Source organism: Schistocerca americana, chromosome 9 (genome assembly GCF_021461395.2).
Source record: "Schistocerca americana isolate TAMUIC-IGC-003095 chromosome 9, iqSchAmer2.1, whole genome shotgun sequence".
NCBI classification, from domain to species: Eukaryota; Metazoa; Arthropoda; class Insecta; order Orthoptera; family Acrididae; genus Schistocerca; species Schistocerca americana.
Window position 1 is genome coordinate 56,720,324 of NC_060127.1, and position 19,693 is coordinate 56,740,016.

Below are 19,693 nucleotides of genomic sequence, written 5' to 3' on the forward strand. Positions count from 1 at the left end.
GATACTTCAATCATAATCAGTAGAAGCCTTTCATAAATGTAAGTGGCGAGCATCGATAACTTCTGTTGATCTGTCATCCTAAATTACGTGTAATACTGATAATTTCCATGTTATGTTAATCTATGTGCAATTGGATAAAACCAAATTTATCTTGCCATAAGCTTTGCCATCAGTGGCTTGAAGCATATCCATATCTGTGTGTGTATCAGGGCTTTGCATTCTAGGCACTGAACTTTCGTATTAGAAACAGCTCTAGCATTTTCTGACTTCGTATAATGTAATAATGGACAGACTTTGCACAATAGTCGGCAACAACTTTCCAATTGCAATATGAAGAAAATGTGTGTTCATTCTGTCAGTGCTGTGCTTACAAATTCAGAAAGTGCTAGAACTGTCTCTAATCTGAAAGTACATTGTCTAGTACATAAAGCAAAAGGCTACACACATAATTACCGATATGAATATATTTCAAGCCACTGAATATGCCTTTCAAAAAAAACAAACTCAAAATTTGTGTGGCATTAAAAAATTGGTTTTTATTTAGTTGGAGATACAACCAAAAAATTAGCATCCTTGATGAGATCTGCTTGCCCCCAAGGATTAACAGCAACAATTGAACAATTCCTCCCCTCCCCCCCTCCTCCCCAACACAGTTCAGTTTAGTAAGCTAGCATGTAAACACTGCAAAGTATATTTTCAAAAACACAAAATTCTGTAAGTTTTACGGGACACTACAGTGCCAGTGGTTATCTGTATGGTACTGTGAGGGTGCAAATGTTTATTGATATAAAGCTGAGAGTTGAATCACGGAGTATTTGTAGTTAAAAGAAAATTATGTTCTATTTGGATTGCTGTGGTGCTGGTTTATGTTGGTTATTCCGGGGGCATCAGACAGATGCTCGAGATGTCAGAATAGGCAGGGGCTCAGAGTCTGCAAACAGTGCTGCACTCTGTGGAGCACCACCCATGGCAAAGTTCCACAATACTGGGACTTGCTAACTGAGGAAACCTAAGTAGTAATGCAGAACCAAATTTGACTCAGAACTGTAAGGAGAGTCTGTTAATGTTGTTATCTGGTTGCATGACACATACTGTTGATCAGAAGTTAAACAGATTTCTTATAATAATAATAAATCCCGTTTATGACCCTTCACGGCAAAGGTCTGCTCACAGTACTCAGCAAAGCAGTTCCTACCAGTGATAGAATTGCTGGCTCACTTTGCATACTGTTGATAAATTCATCCCTGTGGCATGTAGTAAAGGCCAAAGAAGCATTTATTCTACTGGAGAGAGTGCTAAGACTGCCATGTAACGTTGATAACAAAACATCTGGCAAAAAGCTATTCAATGACCTTTGGGATTCTTGCACTTAGAATGTTACAGCAAAAGGAGTGAATTGAATTTAAAGAATTCTCATTTGATGAAATTGGCCACTGAATCTTAACTCATGGAATCTTGTGTTGTTTCAGTCTGTAAACACACTGTCAGAAACTTTTTACATATTGGTTAAAATAATAGGTACATTTTCTTGTTTCAAACTTTTACAACTACTAATATACTCCATACTTTATCATCTGACCAAAAACAACTGACTTGCTTGGCCTAGCATAGGTCCTTTATATTAAAACGTTACAACACACAGGGACAAGTTCATTACTCGTATTAATACGTTCACAAAGTTGTGATGAAAAATTACATATTCATAGAGACGGAGTGTAATAATGAGTTAAAGAGTAATTTAGAAAATGTTTGACACTGTTTCCTTTTCATATGATATTTTGTAAGGTAGTGGTTTTGAACATTTGCTTTTGAAATATGCGAATTTCAGATAAAATGCGTAATTATTTTGATTACGAATTTTTGTGGAAGTTTCAGTGCTAAAGTTACATAATTTGATGCAACCAACAGCTGTACGATGACATTAAGGATTATTAACTACTGGACTATTTAAAGTTTGAATAATTGGTCTCAACTTTGCTGAGTGTTTTTCTAGGACTTACAGTTCGATAATTTTGCATATTTCATATGAAAGCAATGTTCTTTTTCATTTGAAATTATTGGTTTAATGGAGTGGAGAAATGTATGCACGTAATTGCAAATTATCCTGTTTTATAATCATGTAAATGAAATAGTGTATCTAACTGTTATTTACAGGCCTTTAAGTTATTCTCAATAGTATTAAGATAATGAATAAAAAAATGTAGGAATAAACACAGTCATGGTAATGGATGTTTAAGTTCTGTTCCTATGCTTGCAGAAAATGTTTATGAATTAAAGAGCATCTGTCTTTTTGCAAGAACACAAATTGCTAGATTTTGTAAAGCTGATGTTGGACAGCTTTTAGATATTTAAGGAACTTAATTGTATGATGGCACACCTGTGTTTGCACTGTTTTTTAACAATTAATTCTTGTCAGCTTGAAGACCAACTTCTGGTTGTCAGTACCAAAAGAAAATGCTGTACCTGTCCACTCCTCTGACAGCATTTCGAAAGATACAGTTCCCTAAATTGCACCACAAGTGGTTCTCAGTTTCACACAATTTTACAGATAGCGGCACTCTGTACAACAGTCCACCCCTTTTCCCCCTTCCACATGTAGGGTCACATAGTGCGAACTCATGGACTTCGAGCTGCGTAACGAGGCCAGTGCAGCTGACTCCAGCAGATTCACATGCTGTTTATGTTCTTAATGATGACATCGACTCCTGCTTCACCCGAGGACTTCTACAGTTTGCTGTGTAAACTGGATTCTCGTGTGCCATTCACTTGATGACTACGCACAGCCTCCGTTCAGTGCATCGGACTCGCACTTTGTGTAAACCGTAATTGTGCATTGGGGCAGTAAAGGAGACGCGGACCACGCCGTTACAAAAAAAAAAAAGTGTTTACATTTGTACTGATGTGCGCTTCTGTATTGAAACAAAGTTGTGGTTGAAACTCCATCAGAAGTAAGTAGTTGCAAGTCATTTTCTTACAATTTCTCTTAAGGAATTAAGCTGTTCCATTGCAGTATAAACACAGATCGTGCAGAAAATCATGTGTTCATTTGAACACATTTTTGTACTCTCACTTCAAGTATAAGTGATGTTAAATTATAGTCTGTTCAGAATTACTTCATGATTAACAGTTACAAGGGAGCAGTAAGGCGGAGGCCCATGTGGAAGGTATGACATGCAATCCACCCGTACCAGGATACCTGTAGTGGAAGCAAGCATGCACTAGTGCCAAAACTTCACACTCGACACCACAACACTTCGTGCCTGCACTGTGCCTGCTGTCATGTGTGATCGTTGAATCATTTGATTTTGTTTGTTTTTGATTTTGTAGTTAGAAAAGTTAAACGTCTTTCTCGGCCGGAGGATTACCGTTCGAGGTTAGTAGAGGCAAACGGTTTGAGTGTTACGTGCCTACTTTGAGACTGAAAAATTTAATGGTGCGCTGTTGCTCGCTGTTAACGAGGTCTTAAAGAGAAACACTGTTGTGAAAACTGGCAAGGAAATATTTGAGAAAGAAAAGGAATCTGGAAAAACATTGAAGCTAAAAGGGAAAAAATGTTATATAGGTAAACAGATTACCAATATAGAGTCATTTGCTGGAGATGTGATGCATCTTCAGGCTTATTATTATTATTATCATTATTATTATTGATCACCCTTAAGTAATCAGGTTTGTTTCAAGGAAGGTGCACATAACTTAAAGTCTTGCATAACCTGGTGTTCTTTTGTGGGCATTTCTCTGGCTGTAAGCTGTTAATGGAGAGGGACGATATAGCTGCATGACGATTCCAATTTTTAAGGCAGATCTGTGGCGTGAATATCGATGAAGTGAGTATCGCTTGGTGAAATGTGGGTCAGTTCTGGCAATGCTGGACAGACAACACAACTAGAAGCTCAATATCAATGTCTTCTGGTAAGGGTGCAGAGTTATTCGTGTTCATGCAGACTCCTCACAAGGTTTCTTCCCAGATAGTCTCTTGTTTTCTGAATTAAAGAAAGCAGGACATTATCATGCAGAAATGAACCACATCAGATTTATTGGGTGATTCATAAAATCACTATTTCTGAATCTGAGTAAACAGTTGGCATTGGTTCTTGGTAATGGTCTTTACAATTCAGTTATTGTTGAGAAGGCACTTATTATGGCAAAGCAAAAAGAGGAAATGATTGATTGACTTCAGCAGTTTAACGACAGTGTAAGTTATAACCTTAGGAAAGTGGAGCTTATGGAAGTAATATCTCTCCGTGAACCACAGTTCTGCATATACTTAATCAACAAGATGGCAAAAACACATGAATATACAATCATTAGGCTACCAATGTAACACTGTCATTTCAACCCAGTAGAGTAATATGGGCCTAAATTAAAGGTTATATTGCCAGAAAGAATAGTAATAAATCTACCCGTTCTGCAGTCAAAGCCCTCATAAAAGAAGCTGTTAGGAGTGTCACTTCTGAAGACTGAAAGAAAGCTGTCAAATGTCCACCATGCATCATAGAAAGAGCATGGTAGAATGAAGCTGTTTCGGAAAATTCATTGGAGGAGACCATTAAAAAACATCAGTGACAATGACCTTCAGGCTTCTTTATTAGTAATGGGAGTGATGTCAGTGCAGTTTTTCATTATCACTATAGAAATGAAGGATAAGCGGATTCAACTGCATGTTTGCAGTCCACAGTTTACATTGGTAAGTGGGTATATAATGAAATTATTTTTCGTAAGTTTTACATTTTAATAATGACGCCAGTATCAGCAGCTAATTCCAGATGTTCATTCAGGAATCCAGTGTATATCACACAAAATGTATAATTACTGCAATACTGAGGTACTGTTTTTTGTATCACCTTTGTTCTGCCTCTCGATACTGGTTAGTGTATTTAAGACACATTTTCTCACCACGATAAACACTCAAAAATTGTATTTATTGTTGTGTTTCATAGAAGTAGGCAGATTAGAAACTTAATTACAGTTCAATTAAAAACTTAGTGATCTGTTTCTCATAATGAAGCCATTAAGTAATTGACACACATGTAGGCCGTTATTCATCTTATTTAACTGAAATTATCTTGTGTTAGAAAACTGTTAACAAAGTTCGTGTTTGGAGTGAATGAATATGTAATGTATTCGTAAGATTTTGCGTGTAGAATTTGTACATCTAAGTGCAATAACTAATAATTTCCCACATGTTGAAAATTTGGTCACATCAGAAAATTCATTTTCATGACTTGCCCATATACCACCATAATAAGTAGTTTGTGTAGATAAAACTAAAATGAAAATATTGTACAGCTCTTCCAGGATACAATGATGCATGTTCCGTCTTTGTAAATCAGATAGTTTGCCAGATTTAGCACATTAAAATTAATATAAGATTACACGTGTTCTGTGCGGGATGCGTCAGCTCTGCATCGCACCTCCATGCACTCGTGCTGAACTGTCAATCTTAAAGTAATTTTGAACAGACTGTAGAAGGTATGTCTCACATGCTGTTTTGTGGCTGCATGTAGAATAATAAATATTACGTCAGTAGTATTCCAGTCCCTAAATTCTGAAGCATGTTATTGTACCAAAGTGGTTAATGTATTGTATAACAGTTTGTGATAGCCTTTATTTCTGGTACAAATAACCTGAAAACAGTGTCAAACATAACCGAAATCGGTGCACCTGGGTGCAGTTCCTAATATGCCAAAAATTATGTTTAGCAGCTGCTGCCTCGGAAGTAGTTGTGTGAATCTAGAGTTTCTCGAAGGCAACATTCACGAAATTTGAAATATGTCGATCATCACACTGATGATTCTGTTTCTCCCATTTCTAAGAGATCCAGGAAATGCTGTTTGACCCGACTGATAATTGGCACATCCTGGACCAGATGCTGAGGGTCGCTGAGGTCTCGGCGCCCGGGCTCGTTGCCCTCAGACTCGCGGGTAACGGGATCACGACGCTGACCCTCCTCTGGGATTTTCTGGTCCACTCCAAGTGGAAGTCTCTACGAACTTTGGATGTGTCAGACAATGAGGCAAGTTTCACTTCGTAAAAGTTTTAAAATGTCAGTGTTTGTATTTCCCATGTCTACTGAAAAGCTTAAGCATGTTTCATCACGCCTGAGATCATTAAAACCAGAAATGAAGACTGATGCAGTCCACAATGGAAGTAAGAAACTAACAGGTGTCAAAACTGCCATTCCGTGAATTTGTGTGTCACTGGAATGAGCTTTATGCCACCAATTCGGTACACGTGACATGCAGATAAATATTTCTGCCATGTTAAAAGTGTGTGCCAGGCGAAGACTCGAACCCAGTATTGTGTTGAATCCACAAATCTTTTATCCTGGCTTTCTCACTCCAGAAAGTATGCAGGAGTGTTTCAGTGAAGTTTGATATGTGCGAGAGTGAAGCCAGCAGATTTGAGGCTGTGAAGGCATCCCCTGCAAAAGGCCATGTTCGGTGTTTGAATCCCAGTCTGTCAAACACATTTTATGTGAGAAGAAGTCTCAAAACTGTGAACACTCCAATGTGAAGTGATAAATTCATTCTGGAAACACAGTCTAACAAAGTGCAATAGTGAAAATGTAAATTGCACAAAACTAGCTAATTCTTATCAGTTTCATTGTCCTGATAATGAATATCATGAAGAAAAATGAACCTTAGCTCTAGCTTTTGTTTCACATACGTTTTCATCCGTAAAGGGATATAGAAGGAATTCACTGCCTTATATGTGTCACATGTGACAAAAATGAAACAATATAATAAAAGTGTTATTCAGCCCTCAGGTCAGTAGAGTTCAGTACCTTGCTTTGGTTATAGTTTAATCCATGAATGATGGAGGGCTGCACAGGCCCACACAGTGTAGAGGCACAGATGGGGATTGCAGTATAGCCGGTTGCAAACGGCTGGTACCATATGTGCATAGAGATGTAAACATCAAATAGTTCATAAGCTTGTGTTTAGGGGACAGCAGAGAAAGTTAAGTTCCCACCACCACATGATTACCACGGTGAGATGACCAGATTGAAAGAAGTAAGATGTGCAGTATTGTCTGGCACAGCAAGTTGCAATTTGTGGTTCATGCTGGGCATCTCTGTGCATGGAAGTACGAATGCTGCTGTCCAGTGGTAAAATTAAAGTTTACAGATAATTATTGTCATAAAACACCAGAAAAACTGCTGCCGTGCACTGCATGTCACTGCTACCTACGGAGACATAGTGTGCCTTAAATTAGATTATATTCTGAAGGGAATAATTTTAATAGCACAAGAATATTGTATGTAATATTGGAAAATCTTTTGCAACTGTGATAAACATTTTACTTAGACCAGATGCATTTCACTTTATTTTAAAGCACCTCAACCAAAACAGAGTTGATAAAGTACAGAAAGTGAATTGTGGACTTATAAAAATATAAAAACCAAAATCTATTGAGTGTCTGTGAATTGCAATGTGCTAAAAAAATGAATTTGTTTGAGTGTGTCTGTTATACACAAACAGTTATTTCTTTCTAAAATACAGATCACTCAAGACAAATGTTGACTGTGATCTTACCAGTGCAGTGATGTGCAAAACTACAACAGGTAATAAAGTGTCTCAGCAGTGTAGAAGCCAAAATACTCTCCACAGAAGATCTTTCAGAATAAAGCAGAATGCTTCTGTTATAAATAAAGCTTTTATTGCAGTCACAAAAGACAGAGTATATCTCAATATTACTGGTAAAACTGCGACTGAGAAAGAGAAGATATTGGGGGGGGGATACAATGTGAATATGCTTGTGTGCCTCACTTTACATTGTTTTCAGTTGCTGCAACCATCGTCATCTTCATCGCTGCAGTCCGTGTCAATGTCTGACTCATCTGGTATTTTGACGGTGATGAAGATAGGATCAAGGAGATTGTCAATTAAAATTTTCCTCTCCATGTCCTCTCGTGTAGCTATTTTGGGTGCTAACCACATTCAAACCGTGCTGAAGCTGTTGTGCTGTCAAGAACTTTGTGCACAAGCCTTTCTGTGTCAGCAGTTTTAAATGTCGGGTTTAGTTCTGCGACATTCCTTTCACTTGTGTCCGTGTTCCTGTGCAATGCAGTCATTTCATAAACTTTTAGACGAGACTTATGAAACCCTTCAAGATTCAACAATTCGGCCCAAGTTTGGTTGGCAGTGTTAGGTATCTTTTTACTTGCAAGCCACAGCATAATGTTGGCTTTTTTGTGTTTTTTGTGGGAGCCTTGTTAACAATAACTGAGTGATAACTCGCTTTGTCCATAAGAACTGCTGAATTTGCCGGCATTTAAGGGAGAAATTGTTTCCTAAACCATAATTTAAATGTCTCTGTGTTCACTTCAGAATGATAATCTCCTGAATTACTCCATTTTGCTTTCTAGAATGAATACAAAAGCAGAATGATGTGAAGCACAATTATTCAACCACCTTTTACCAACTGGTATTTTAAAGCCACCCAAACCATCACTCGATTTCCAAAACACTTTTCTTGAATGAATGATTCTGGTTTACCCATGATTCATCCAAGTAAAATAATGTTCTAATTGCCATATTTTCTTCTTTCAAGAACACTTTCTAAGTACTGTACCCTTGAAGCTGCAATATCACAACGTCCCATTAAAAATTTTCTTTTGTCATATGTATTTACATGTTTGAATTCTGTGTTTTTCAGCACTCTTCACATTGAGGTACACTGCCTTTAAAATTTATAGTTTCACAAATTTTCACCATAACTTTTTTGACTGTAGGAAAATCTCCTGTCTTACACATATTGAATACAACTTGTCTAAGAACATCTTTGTTGAAGTCGTCTAAATTTGTGACAGGCTTCCCACAACTGAGATGTTTCCCTGGTCATCTCCAAACTGGGCTTCCACTTGTCTGGACAGAAAATTACCTTCATTGGCAGTGGAATCCATCGAACAGTTCTAAAGCTGACGATCGAGCTCACAGGTGAACAGCCGATTCTTACTGTCCAACGGGCACAGTATTTCAGCAAGTGACCACGTTGCCATCATCAGGTGTGCTGACAAACTGACCGCCGAGGCGTCGGTGCCGGGCTTTTATCTCCTCCCCGATCTCCAGGTGTTCTGAATGGAGTCCACGCCCAGTCGTGGAGCATCCATCATCCATTTCCTTTGCGGTCCGCACCCAGGGGCTGGCAACATCTTCTCAGCAACTCTGACTGTTCTTGAAGTCAGTTCATGGTGGGATGTTTTCTTTCTTTTTTTAATCAGGTTCAAAGGGGTTCCCAGACCTTACTAAGGATGTAACCGCTATCTCAATTGGTCAGCGGTTCCTATACTCAGATATTGATAGATTAATGAGACAGTCCCAGTATTTGGACGTTTGTGCCAGAACCTGAGTCTGATCGTAATTCATTCTGTGTCATTCCAAGAGGCAATGTTCAGCAACAGCCAACTTGTTGGGCTGCTGCAGTCTGGTGCGCCATTGATGTTCTTGGCAATGATCTTCGACAGTACGCACTGTTTGACATGTTAGTCATACCACATTTGCAGGGGATCTGGCAGACCCCAGGTTTCCAAAAGTCCTAAATTGTCCTTGACACTAGCAAGCAGCGCCCGTGTCTTAATTGGTGGGCGGAAGACAGTCTTCACTTGATGTTTTTGAAGAATTTGACCTGTCTTTCCCAATAAAGCGCAACAGAACAGAATGAAATGCTATGCCCCCTTTCTGATGAGGTTCCTCTTCTGTTTCCTCTGGTTGTACAGTCAGTGGGGCACACAGAGATTTCCCAGTTTGCTTCTCTGTGTAGCCATTTTTCTGGAAAACCGACCTGAGATGTTAAAGTTCTTGGGTAAGGCTCTCATTGTCAGAAAGGGTACAGGCCCTGTGAACCAATGTTTTGAGAATGCCGTTCCTCTGCAGTGGATAGTGGCAGTCGTTTACATGTAAGTAAAGGTCGGTGTGCGTCTTCTTACGGTACACGCTATTGTGCAATGTGCTTTCTGCTCTTCCTTTAACCAGGACATCCAGCAAGGGGAGCACTCCATCCACTTAGACTTCCTTGGTTAACTTGAGGTTCTGGTGTATGGAATTGAGATGTATGAGAAAACAATTCACCTTGTCTCGACCATATGATAAAGGTGTCGTCAACATAGCAGAAGAAATGGGTAAATTTCCACTGCACTGAATCTAAGGCTTCCTTCTCGAAACGTCCCACGAACAAGTGGGCGACGACTAGTGAAAGTGGTCTCCCCACACCATTTTGCAAGTGAGTATGTCGGAGCACCAATGTTGTGGACATATCTGAAGGATATGCTTAGTCCTTGCGTTGGAAAATGTCCACATGACATTCACAACTCAGTGGATTTTGTCCGGCATCTTAACAATTTCAGATTTTTTGTTTCAGACATCCTTGTGAGTTTCGATGTTGTCTCTCTCTCTTCACGAAGGTTCCTTTGTAGGAATCCTTGGAACTTATAAGTCAGAAATTTGACACAGAGATGACCAACCTTTTTAGGCATGTCCTGACATCAACATATTTTCTCTTCAATGGTGGATACTGGGAGCAGACAGGAGGGGTAGCAATGGGGAGTCCACTTTCACTAGTCATTACCAACTTGTTCATGGAACATTTCAAGGAGGAATTCCTGGATTCAGCGCAGTGGAAACCTACCTGTTTCTTCCACCATGTTGACGACACCTTTGTCATGTGGTCTCATAGTAGAGGCAAGCTGAATGGTTTCCTCATACATTTCAATTCCATACACCAGAACATCAAGTTTACCATGGAAGTCAAAGTGGATGGAGTGCTCCCCTCTCTGGATGTCCTGGCGAAAAGATGATCAGATGACATGTTGGGCAACAGCGTGCACCGTAAAAAAGACACATAACGACCCTGTGTGCGGACCATGAATGGAACAGATGCTGGATGCTCCATGCCTGGGGCCTGGGTGCAGACCACATTCAGTACACCTTGGGGGGCAGGGGGGGGGGGGGGCAAATAAAAGCCTGGTGCCCGCATCTGATGATGGCAATGTGGTTGCTTGTTGCTTGCTGAAATATTGTGCTCATTGGTCACTAACACCTGGCTGTTCACCCGTGAACTCTTTCATCACGAAGTACACTGGGAGAAATTGAAGAATCACAGTTCTCAAGCTGATGCCACTTGCTTATGCAGTGCGTTCCTGAAATCTAGTAACATCTGTGTTAGATCCACTGTTTCCTGCTTTGCTCTCGAAGAAAGTGTATATCCTGTAAATTGTGTCTTTTGCTTGTTCGTGAAGTATTTGTTGCTTACCACCACCATCAGCCATGACAAATCACAAGAAACTGAATAAAAATCCACCAAATAACTGCTACAATTATGTTCAACACTTGCGCTGGCCAAGACACTCGCAGCAGAGTGTTGAGAAAAACTGCTGAACAGTCATTGGCTGTAGGAGGATGATTTCGCACCAGGTGCACAGAATGAGCCTAAACTAGACCACTATCATTCGTGGCTGCAACTGTAGTACGTGGTGAATGTAATTTGATCTTATATTTTCTACTAAAGTGGTTTTATATAACTCGTGAAAAATTTTGTGGAGAAAAGAATTACAAAAACAAGAACTATACACACTTGAGGGAAAAATTCCAACAGTTGACCAAATTGAAAGTAAAAAAGGTATCTTCGTTTGTCTGCAGATTTGAACACTTTCCAGAGAGAAGCAATTTGATGAAATGTTACATGGTGACGAGAAGGTTGCCTGGGAAAGTTTCTGAAATGGTTTTCATATATTAGGAAATAAGAGAGCTCAGAATTATAAGGCCCCTATGACTTGTTTCTGTAATTCATTTCTTTCACGCTCATCTCGACTTCACAAGTGATAAGCCAAGCAGGAAACTTGCAGCCGGTTTAAAGTTAGAACAAAAATTCTTCATAATGTTGTCTGGACATTGAGAGTGGTGAAACTGTTTGTCTGGCTTTGGCAGCCAGAGCCAGTGGTCATGTGTGTGTGAGTTGTGCTTTGTGGATGTGGGTGTGTTGTCTACTTTAGAAGGCCTTTTGGCCGAAAGCTCACTTGTTTAGCAGTCATTTTGTCGTGCCTGTTTGCGACTCGACATCTCCACTATATGGTGAGTAGCAATCTGTCCTTTTCATAATACTGTAATTATTCCATCCTGGGTTTTCCTGCTCTTGTTTGTTTTACTGTTGTGTGTGTGAGCTGTTCAAAAAGTATCAGACCTTATTTTTATTGTTGAAAACAACAATGTTATCGGCCCACAACCGCACTATATGTTTGTAAGCATACATAGTGCACATGCCTGATTTTTTTCGGGACTGCAGAAACAACCAGTTGCTAGTTAGCTGTTGGCAAGTGGACATCTGTAAGTGGCAGTCGTTGGATTTTGTGTTGTGGGCAATATGTCAGAAAAAGTATAACAAGATTATTGCATCAAATTTTGTTGTAAGCTTGGTGATTCTCAAGTTGAAATGACATGCAAGATGTGATATGTATTTGGGGATGAAGCATTGGGTGCCACGCATATAAAGGAGTGGTATAACCACAGCAAAGATAGCTGGTTGTCAGTGAAGAGTGGAGCATTGTCAGGGAGGCTCTCAACATCTGCAAATGAGGTTGTTACGGATCACGTAAAGACCGTGGTGATGCACAATCAGATAACTCACAGATGACATTAAAATTAGTATTGGGTGCATTCATTCCATTTTGACGGAACAACATTAGACCTCAGGAGGATCCCAGCAAAATTCGTGCCAAAGTTGGCAACAACTGAAAAGAAGCAACTTTGTTCAGAGATCCTACAGGATGTGCTGGATACTGTGAACTGTAATCCCAACTCTCTTGAACAGTGATCACTGGTGGTGAGTTCTGAGTTTATTGGTACGATGCAGAAGCAAAGTTCCAGTCTTCGCAATAGAAGCATCTGTCATCCCCGAGATCCAACGAAGTGATGCAGGTCCACAGCAGTGTGTGAAAGTGATGCTGACTGTCTTTTTTGACTAGGTTGTGTGGTCCATCACAAGTACACCCCGGAAGGTACTAACTGTTACGATGACGACGAAAGAGCCGTCGCCAATGTTGACTGGTGGCCAATGCTAAATAGAAACATATAAATCACAGCAGGTGTGTCAGTAACATTGATAAGGTGCTGGCTGCATGGTCTGGATCTGTAACGACTAAAATAATCAGAAGTCGGTTGTAAAAAATAATATATATTGTACTTAACTGGTTGTAGAGAATTCTTGTTGGCTGCATACATATAATTATCTCACTTAGGCCATACATTACTAAGTGCCTTGTTAGAGGTTGCTTCCTATCAGCTGAAGGCTATGTTACTGTACTACTTGACATCCCGAGCAAGAGTGGATGAGAGCTTGCTAGGAACTTGATACAAAGCGCAGAGCGGCACTTGCAGTGCTGGTCACGGCTTGCAGATCCAATGATACTAATATGGTCCGCAGTCGATAACTACAACCCCTAAAAAGTGTGGTATCGAACGTTGATACCACATTCCTCCCCCGCAAATCTGCGAACGGCCGTTAAATATAGCTTATGACTGCCGGGTGGAGGACCCCATGCTGACGTAGTTGAGGAGGTGGAGAGCCTGACTGCAGGAGAGGTGTGCCCACCTGTACCCCGCCATTTGGACCGAGGGGAGACAGGAAACGCCTGGAAACGTACTCCAGGGTGCACATCAACATGAGGTGTCTGCGCTTCTACAACTATGGGAGGAACCGAAGGGTTGACCTCCATCGGGTCGGGGCACCCGCCCAGCAACAAAAACTGGAAACCAGGAAGTGCAGGCTCTTGTACGGCAGTGGACGGCATTGTAACTGGAATTTCACTGTGCCCTATCACAGTTGAAGGCCCCTGGTCCACATGGCCATCTAGTCAGCGCAGTGATGCTGGCACAGCGGGCAACTCCGGCACGAGATATGTCCACACTGGCACATCATCGCATGGCAAAGGTGAAGCTACGAGCACTGGCACCCAGGGGCGAGGAAGAGGTCCCCGCGGGGGGTAGCCCCGTCGGCGCCGACACCGGGAATATAGGGCAAGTGGCAGAAACCCCACGACTAAAGAGGTGCATCTGATTCTGATGCCTGCGCACCTCACCAGATGGACCTGATATGACAAACATAGCGCAGCCAAGATGGTGAAGAATGTGCTCTTTCAACCATCAGCGATTGCTGCGGAAATGATGAAAGTAAACAATATCATCTGGCAAGAACTTGTGGGTCTACCATGGCAATGAAACGTGGTGTGGAGGATGCAACAAATTCATCAGAGTTCTGTGAGGACGACCAAGCAACAATTCAGCTGGCGAAGCATCGTCGCGTGGCTGTGACCAGTACGAAGATAAAAACAACAAAAGAGCGTCACCGCGAGAATGAGAGTCACGACTTAAACATTTGAATGAATCTTTCAGCGGCTCTGTTCGATTGAGGGGAGAACGGTGCTGAAGTTAAATACTCAATACCATTAGCTGCACAAAATGTTTCGAACTCTGCAGGCACTAAATGAGGTCCATTGTTGGTGACAATGACTTGTGGCACTCCTTCTATGCAGAATATAGAAGACAAGGCTTTGGTGGTAGCAGATGATGTCATTGAGGACATACGAACAACAAATGGAAAAAAGCTAAAAGAATCAACAAGAATTAACCATTGTGCATCCCAAAAAGGACCAGCAAAATCTAAATGTGAGCAATTCCATGGCAAAGTTGCCTTAGGCCAAGAGAGAAATTTCTGCGGTGGTGCGGATGGATTTTCTGCACACACAGAACGATGACAACAAATCTTGGTTATGTCAGCATCAATACTAAACCAGGTACAGTGATGGCGACCTAACTGTTTTGTCCGTACGATACCCCAATGACCTTGATGAAGAAGTCGTGGCACAGCTGACTGCAAAGAACGTGGAACAATAACATGAGACTGATTGTTCTGCGCGTGGAGCAAGAGGACACCACATTGGACAAAAAGTAGTTGTCTGTGCACAAAAAGCGATGAACCAACTGATCTTCTATCCGATTTTTAATCCATTGCATAGTGCCATAACACAAAACAACACTTAATACTGGGTCGTTAGCTGTTGCTGTGGCTGTACGACGAAAGTCAACAGGAAAACTTTCTACATCATCATCATTTTGGACATCAATGAACATACAAGCCTGTTCGGAAGATTTGAACAGCAGATCTTCAGCTATTGCCAATCGGGATAACACATTGGCGTTACCATACTGGGCAGTAGGCCGATACAAGATGCCGTAACGGTACTGCGACAAAAATAGTGACCAATGAATAAATTTTTGAGCCGTACACGGAGGCACGGGCTTTGACGGATGAAACAAAGACGTCAAAGGCTCATGGTCGGTGAGAACTGTAAACTTGCGACCATATAAGAAGTCGTGGAATTTCGTAACTCCAAAAATCAAAGCAAGAGCTTCCTTCTCTATCTGCAAGTAGTTAACAGTGCGCAGAGAGTAGCTTCGATGCAAATGCGATCAGGCGATCTTGTAAACCAATTTTGTGAACAAGAACAGCTCCGATCCCAAAATTGGAAGCGTCAACCATGAGGACAAGTTTTGAAGGATTGAAGGGCGTAAGACATGTACTGGATAACAACGCAGATTTAAGCTTCTGAAAGGCATGTTCGCATTCAGATGACCAAATGAATGGAACGTTCTTTTGACATAGTTAGAGTAACGGTGCTGCAAGAGATGATGTGTGAGGCAAAAACTTGTGATAATAATTGAGCTTTCCAAGGACGGATTGTAATTCTTTAACTGTCTTGGGTGCTGGTAGTTCTGATATTGCTCTTAAATGATCCGGACTTGGATGGATGCCTTGACAGTTTATTACGTGTCCCAAGTAGGATAGCTGTTCAGAAAAAAATGTACACTTGGCCTTATTGAGTTGAAATCCTTTCTCATGTAACACTTCAAATAACTGTCTCAAATTATGCAAATGTTCATGCTGCATAGAACCAGAAACTACAATGTCATCTAGATAATTACACACTGAAGGAATCGACGCACAAAGAATCTGTAAGTACTGCTGAAATAGTGCCGGTGCGGAGGCACATCCAAACGGAAGCCTCTTAAATTAGTAGAGACCCAAATGCGTATTCACAACAACAATCTTCTGGGATTTGTGATCCACAGGAATTTGAAGACATGCGTCTTGCAAATCTAACTTAGAAAAATATTTGCCTGGACACAATTTGCCAAACAAGTCTTCTGGATGTGGCAAAGGAAACGTTGCAACAGGAAGCTGAGGATTGACGGTGGCTTTAAAATCCACCCACAGTCGCAATTTGCCTGATGGTTTCGTTAAGATAACCAGTGGTGAAGCCCATAGTGATGCTTGTCCCTGGTTCGATCACTCTTTGTTCCTCAAGTGCATTAAATGTTTTAGCAACATCATCTCAAAGTATGTGAGGCACTGTGCGAGTGCGGAAAAATTTAGGCTGTGCGTTGTCCTTCAGTTCAGTATGTGTCTGAAAATTTTTCGCACAACCTAAACCTGGCAAAAAAATTCAGCATACTCTTGACATAGTTCGGAAACACTGTTTGTGGGAACACATTTAGTGACAGCTAGTACATCATCGCACACAGTTAAGGAGACTACATCAAATAAATGAAGACCAAAAATATTTACAGATGAGGGTGAACACAGTATGTGAAAAGAAACCACTTGAGTTTGTCCATGGTATGTCACTGGCAAACTGCACAGTCCTACAACCAGGATACTTTGACCATGGTAGGTAGCTAACGTACCATTTGCATTACGCAATGGAGGTGAACCAAGCATTTCGTAAGTTTTATGATTCATGAGTGAAACAGACGCTCCAGTGTCCAACTGAAAAGGAATCATATGATTCTGAGTGTTAAAGTCCACAAAAAGTTTGTTCTGCTGTTGGCGAAAAATGTCATTCTGAAAAGCAATGTTGACGAGCAAATTGTGCTCGTCGGGATTCTTACATCGGCGTGCACTGACATCGCAAGCAAAATTGTCACATTCTGGCAATGTCACAGGTACTGGAGGCGAATTTACAACATTTATTTGCATTGCTTGTAGCTCATTGTGTTTGGAAGTCTTATTCCGGATACCGTTCCGGTGGGAGCTACTTTGTCCGGAAACGGGATACGGAGCGTCAGATTTTTGTCTTTTGAGGCACACTGCCTGGACATGTCCCTTCTTGTTGCAAACATGGCACATGGCCTTGCACGATGTGCAGTTGTGGCGCGAGTGCTTTGAATTACAATGCGGGCATGAGCGCAAAGCAGGCGGCTTCTGCCGGTGCGTAACAGGTGTGTTTCCTGGAAGTGAATTGGGCAGGCACGCACCGAGCCGGTACAGCATCATGTATGTGTGGCGTGCGCGCGGGTGGCTTGCTAACCTGACAGACAGCGGGAGGCGATTCAAAAGAATTTGCAGCAAAGTCCAAAGTGTCCTATCTGTCCAAAATGTCCAACACCTGTTCTAAAGTGGGGTTATAGCATCCCGTACGATTATGTCAGAATATGATATGCCACAAAAACGAAAATTCACAGTCGCGAGTGAGGCCTTGCAAAGTGGCTACCCACTCACAGTAATTCTGCTGAGGTGCACGTTTTGTATGGAAAAATTTGTACCACTGAGCGACAACATTCACACTTTGCTTTTAATAATCAGTTAATGCCTGAACAAGTTCCTCGAAACTGAGCTGGTCTGGAGAACTTTTTGGGAATAGTTTGAAGAGGATGCAGCACGATGCCCCGACACAAGATAAAATCGCATGCAGCCGTGTTTTACCTTCGATGTCATATGCAGCAAGGTGGTGTGAAAACTGCATGTGCCACTCCTGCCAGCTTTCCACACTGGCGTGGAACGCGCGGAACGACGGGGCTGTACAGCCGGCTCCTGTGCAGCCGCTACTTGTGGCACAGTTTGTTGTTGTCCCTGGACGAGCTGTTCAAGGCGTGCAGTAGTGGACGAGAGCTCGCTAGAAACTTGATACAAGCCGCGAAGTGGCACTGGTTGCGACTCGCGGGTCCAACGATACTAATACGGACCACGGTCGGTAACTGCAACCCCTAACAAGTGTGGCATCGAATGTTGATACCACACTAGCATCAATAAGTAATAGTACCGAGAGGTTCCATGGCTCATTTTTGAAGCAGTGAGACACAAACGGCGGGACTTATAAGCAGCAGGCAGTTATCACCCTGAACATGGTAATGCACCTGCTAATCATTCGCAGTTAATTCAGAGATTTGGTCAAACCCAACACGACTGTGGTTTGACAGCCTCCCTAGCCCCCTGACCTAGCACTGAGTGACTTCTGGCTTTTCCCTAAAATGACAAAATCTCTGAAAGGGATCAAATCTCAGAACAGAGAAGACGTTATACAGACGGAGCAGCTGTGCACCACACAAAAAGAGGCTTTCCAGTAATGCTTCCATCAGTGGCAGCAGCATTGGGAGAGATGTGTAGAAGCTGAAGAGGACTACTTGGAAGATGACTAGTGTCAAAAAATTGTATCTGAATAAAGACTGCTTTTATAAATAAGTCAGATACTTTTTGAACAGCTATACTATAGTGTTACCTACTGTTATTTTACTTATTCATTACAAAATAATTAATGGATGGTTTGTGTATGTTTGGAAAGGAAAGAAAGAAAACATAAAATTCTTCAGTTTGTTTTAGTTTAGTAATTTTGTGAGTTTATGTATTGAATTTTATCAGTGCAAAAGTTTCATATTATTTGAGTGAGTGCTCACCTCAGAAATTCACTGTTATTAACAACATTCCTATGCTTAACCTTTCTTGCCTATGTTGCTACTTAAATAAACATATCTGAAGCAAAGTATTTGTCTTAACTGCTGTTTTTCTGATTTTTATGTGTAAATAAATGTAGAAATCCTGAATATAAGTAATATTCAAATTTTCAATGAAAATTAGTATTCCTGAACAGTGCACCATCTGCAACTTTGAGAATTCTGTAATGTGTGAAGCCTCTGCTTGCTGCCGCCAAAAGCTTTAAATATAGTGGCTCAGAGGAAAGAGAGGAATCTCCCTTTATGCAGGAATCCCCAAAGCACCAATGGAGATTTGTGGAGGACAGTGTCAAATGAGTTGCGAAACAGCTGTGACTCTGTGCTGGGGAATTATGCAGACCAGGGAAGCGAAGCGACATTTCATTTGTGGAAATGGATTTCATATTCCTCACCATATGTGGTCAGGTTTTGCCATGCTGTAATGTGGGATGTGGAATTGCATAAAGAAAGGGTTGTACCCAGGACTCTAAAACATCTCTTACATATCAGTTCGCACTGCTCTTATTATGTGTGCTTTGTTTATGTTAAGTTTGGCTTTAATGCGAACAGACACTGTGATCGGTAATTGACCACTGTATTTAGTCGCTGTTGTAATGCTGCCGAAATAGGCCCTGCTTATTTACCAGGTATTTTTTTCTTGTAATAGTGGAAATGATGCAATGAGGCGAACCAAAGCATTGAAAATCTTCATTATTTGTTCTGTGCTAAATAAATGTCTGGTAGTAGTCATTGATAGTCTCAGACATTCACTTTGTCTTTCCTTCAGCCAGGTCTGCGCGTATTACATTGCTGAGTATTGGTTGCTCTTTGTCTTTTTTCATCTCTTTTTATATGAATTGTTAGAGTATTTCACTAGACTAATTAGAGACCACTCTATGAAGTTGATAAATAAAATTCCACTTTAAAAAAATTGT

At 41.0% G+C, this 19,693-nt stretch overlaps 1 protein-coding gene across 1 annotated transcript in view; it reads left to right on the forward strand.

Moving 5' to 3' along the window:
- The window catches only part of LOC124551146 (nuclear RNA export factor 1-like), a 214,143-nt gene that overhangs the window by 78,326 nt on the left and 116,124 nt on the right, over window positions 1-19,693 (forward strand). The window contains exon 8 of the mRNA XM_047126110.1: window positions 5,814-6,013. Coding sequence (XP_046982066.1) covers window positions 5,814-6,013 — 200 coding nt within the window. The remainder of the gene's footprint in view (window positions 1-5,813; window positions 6,014-19,693) is intronic.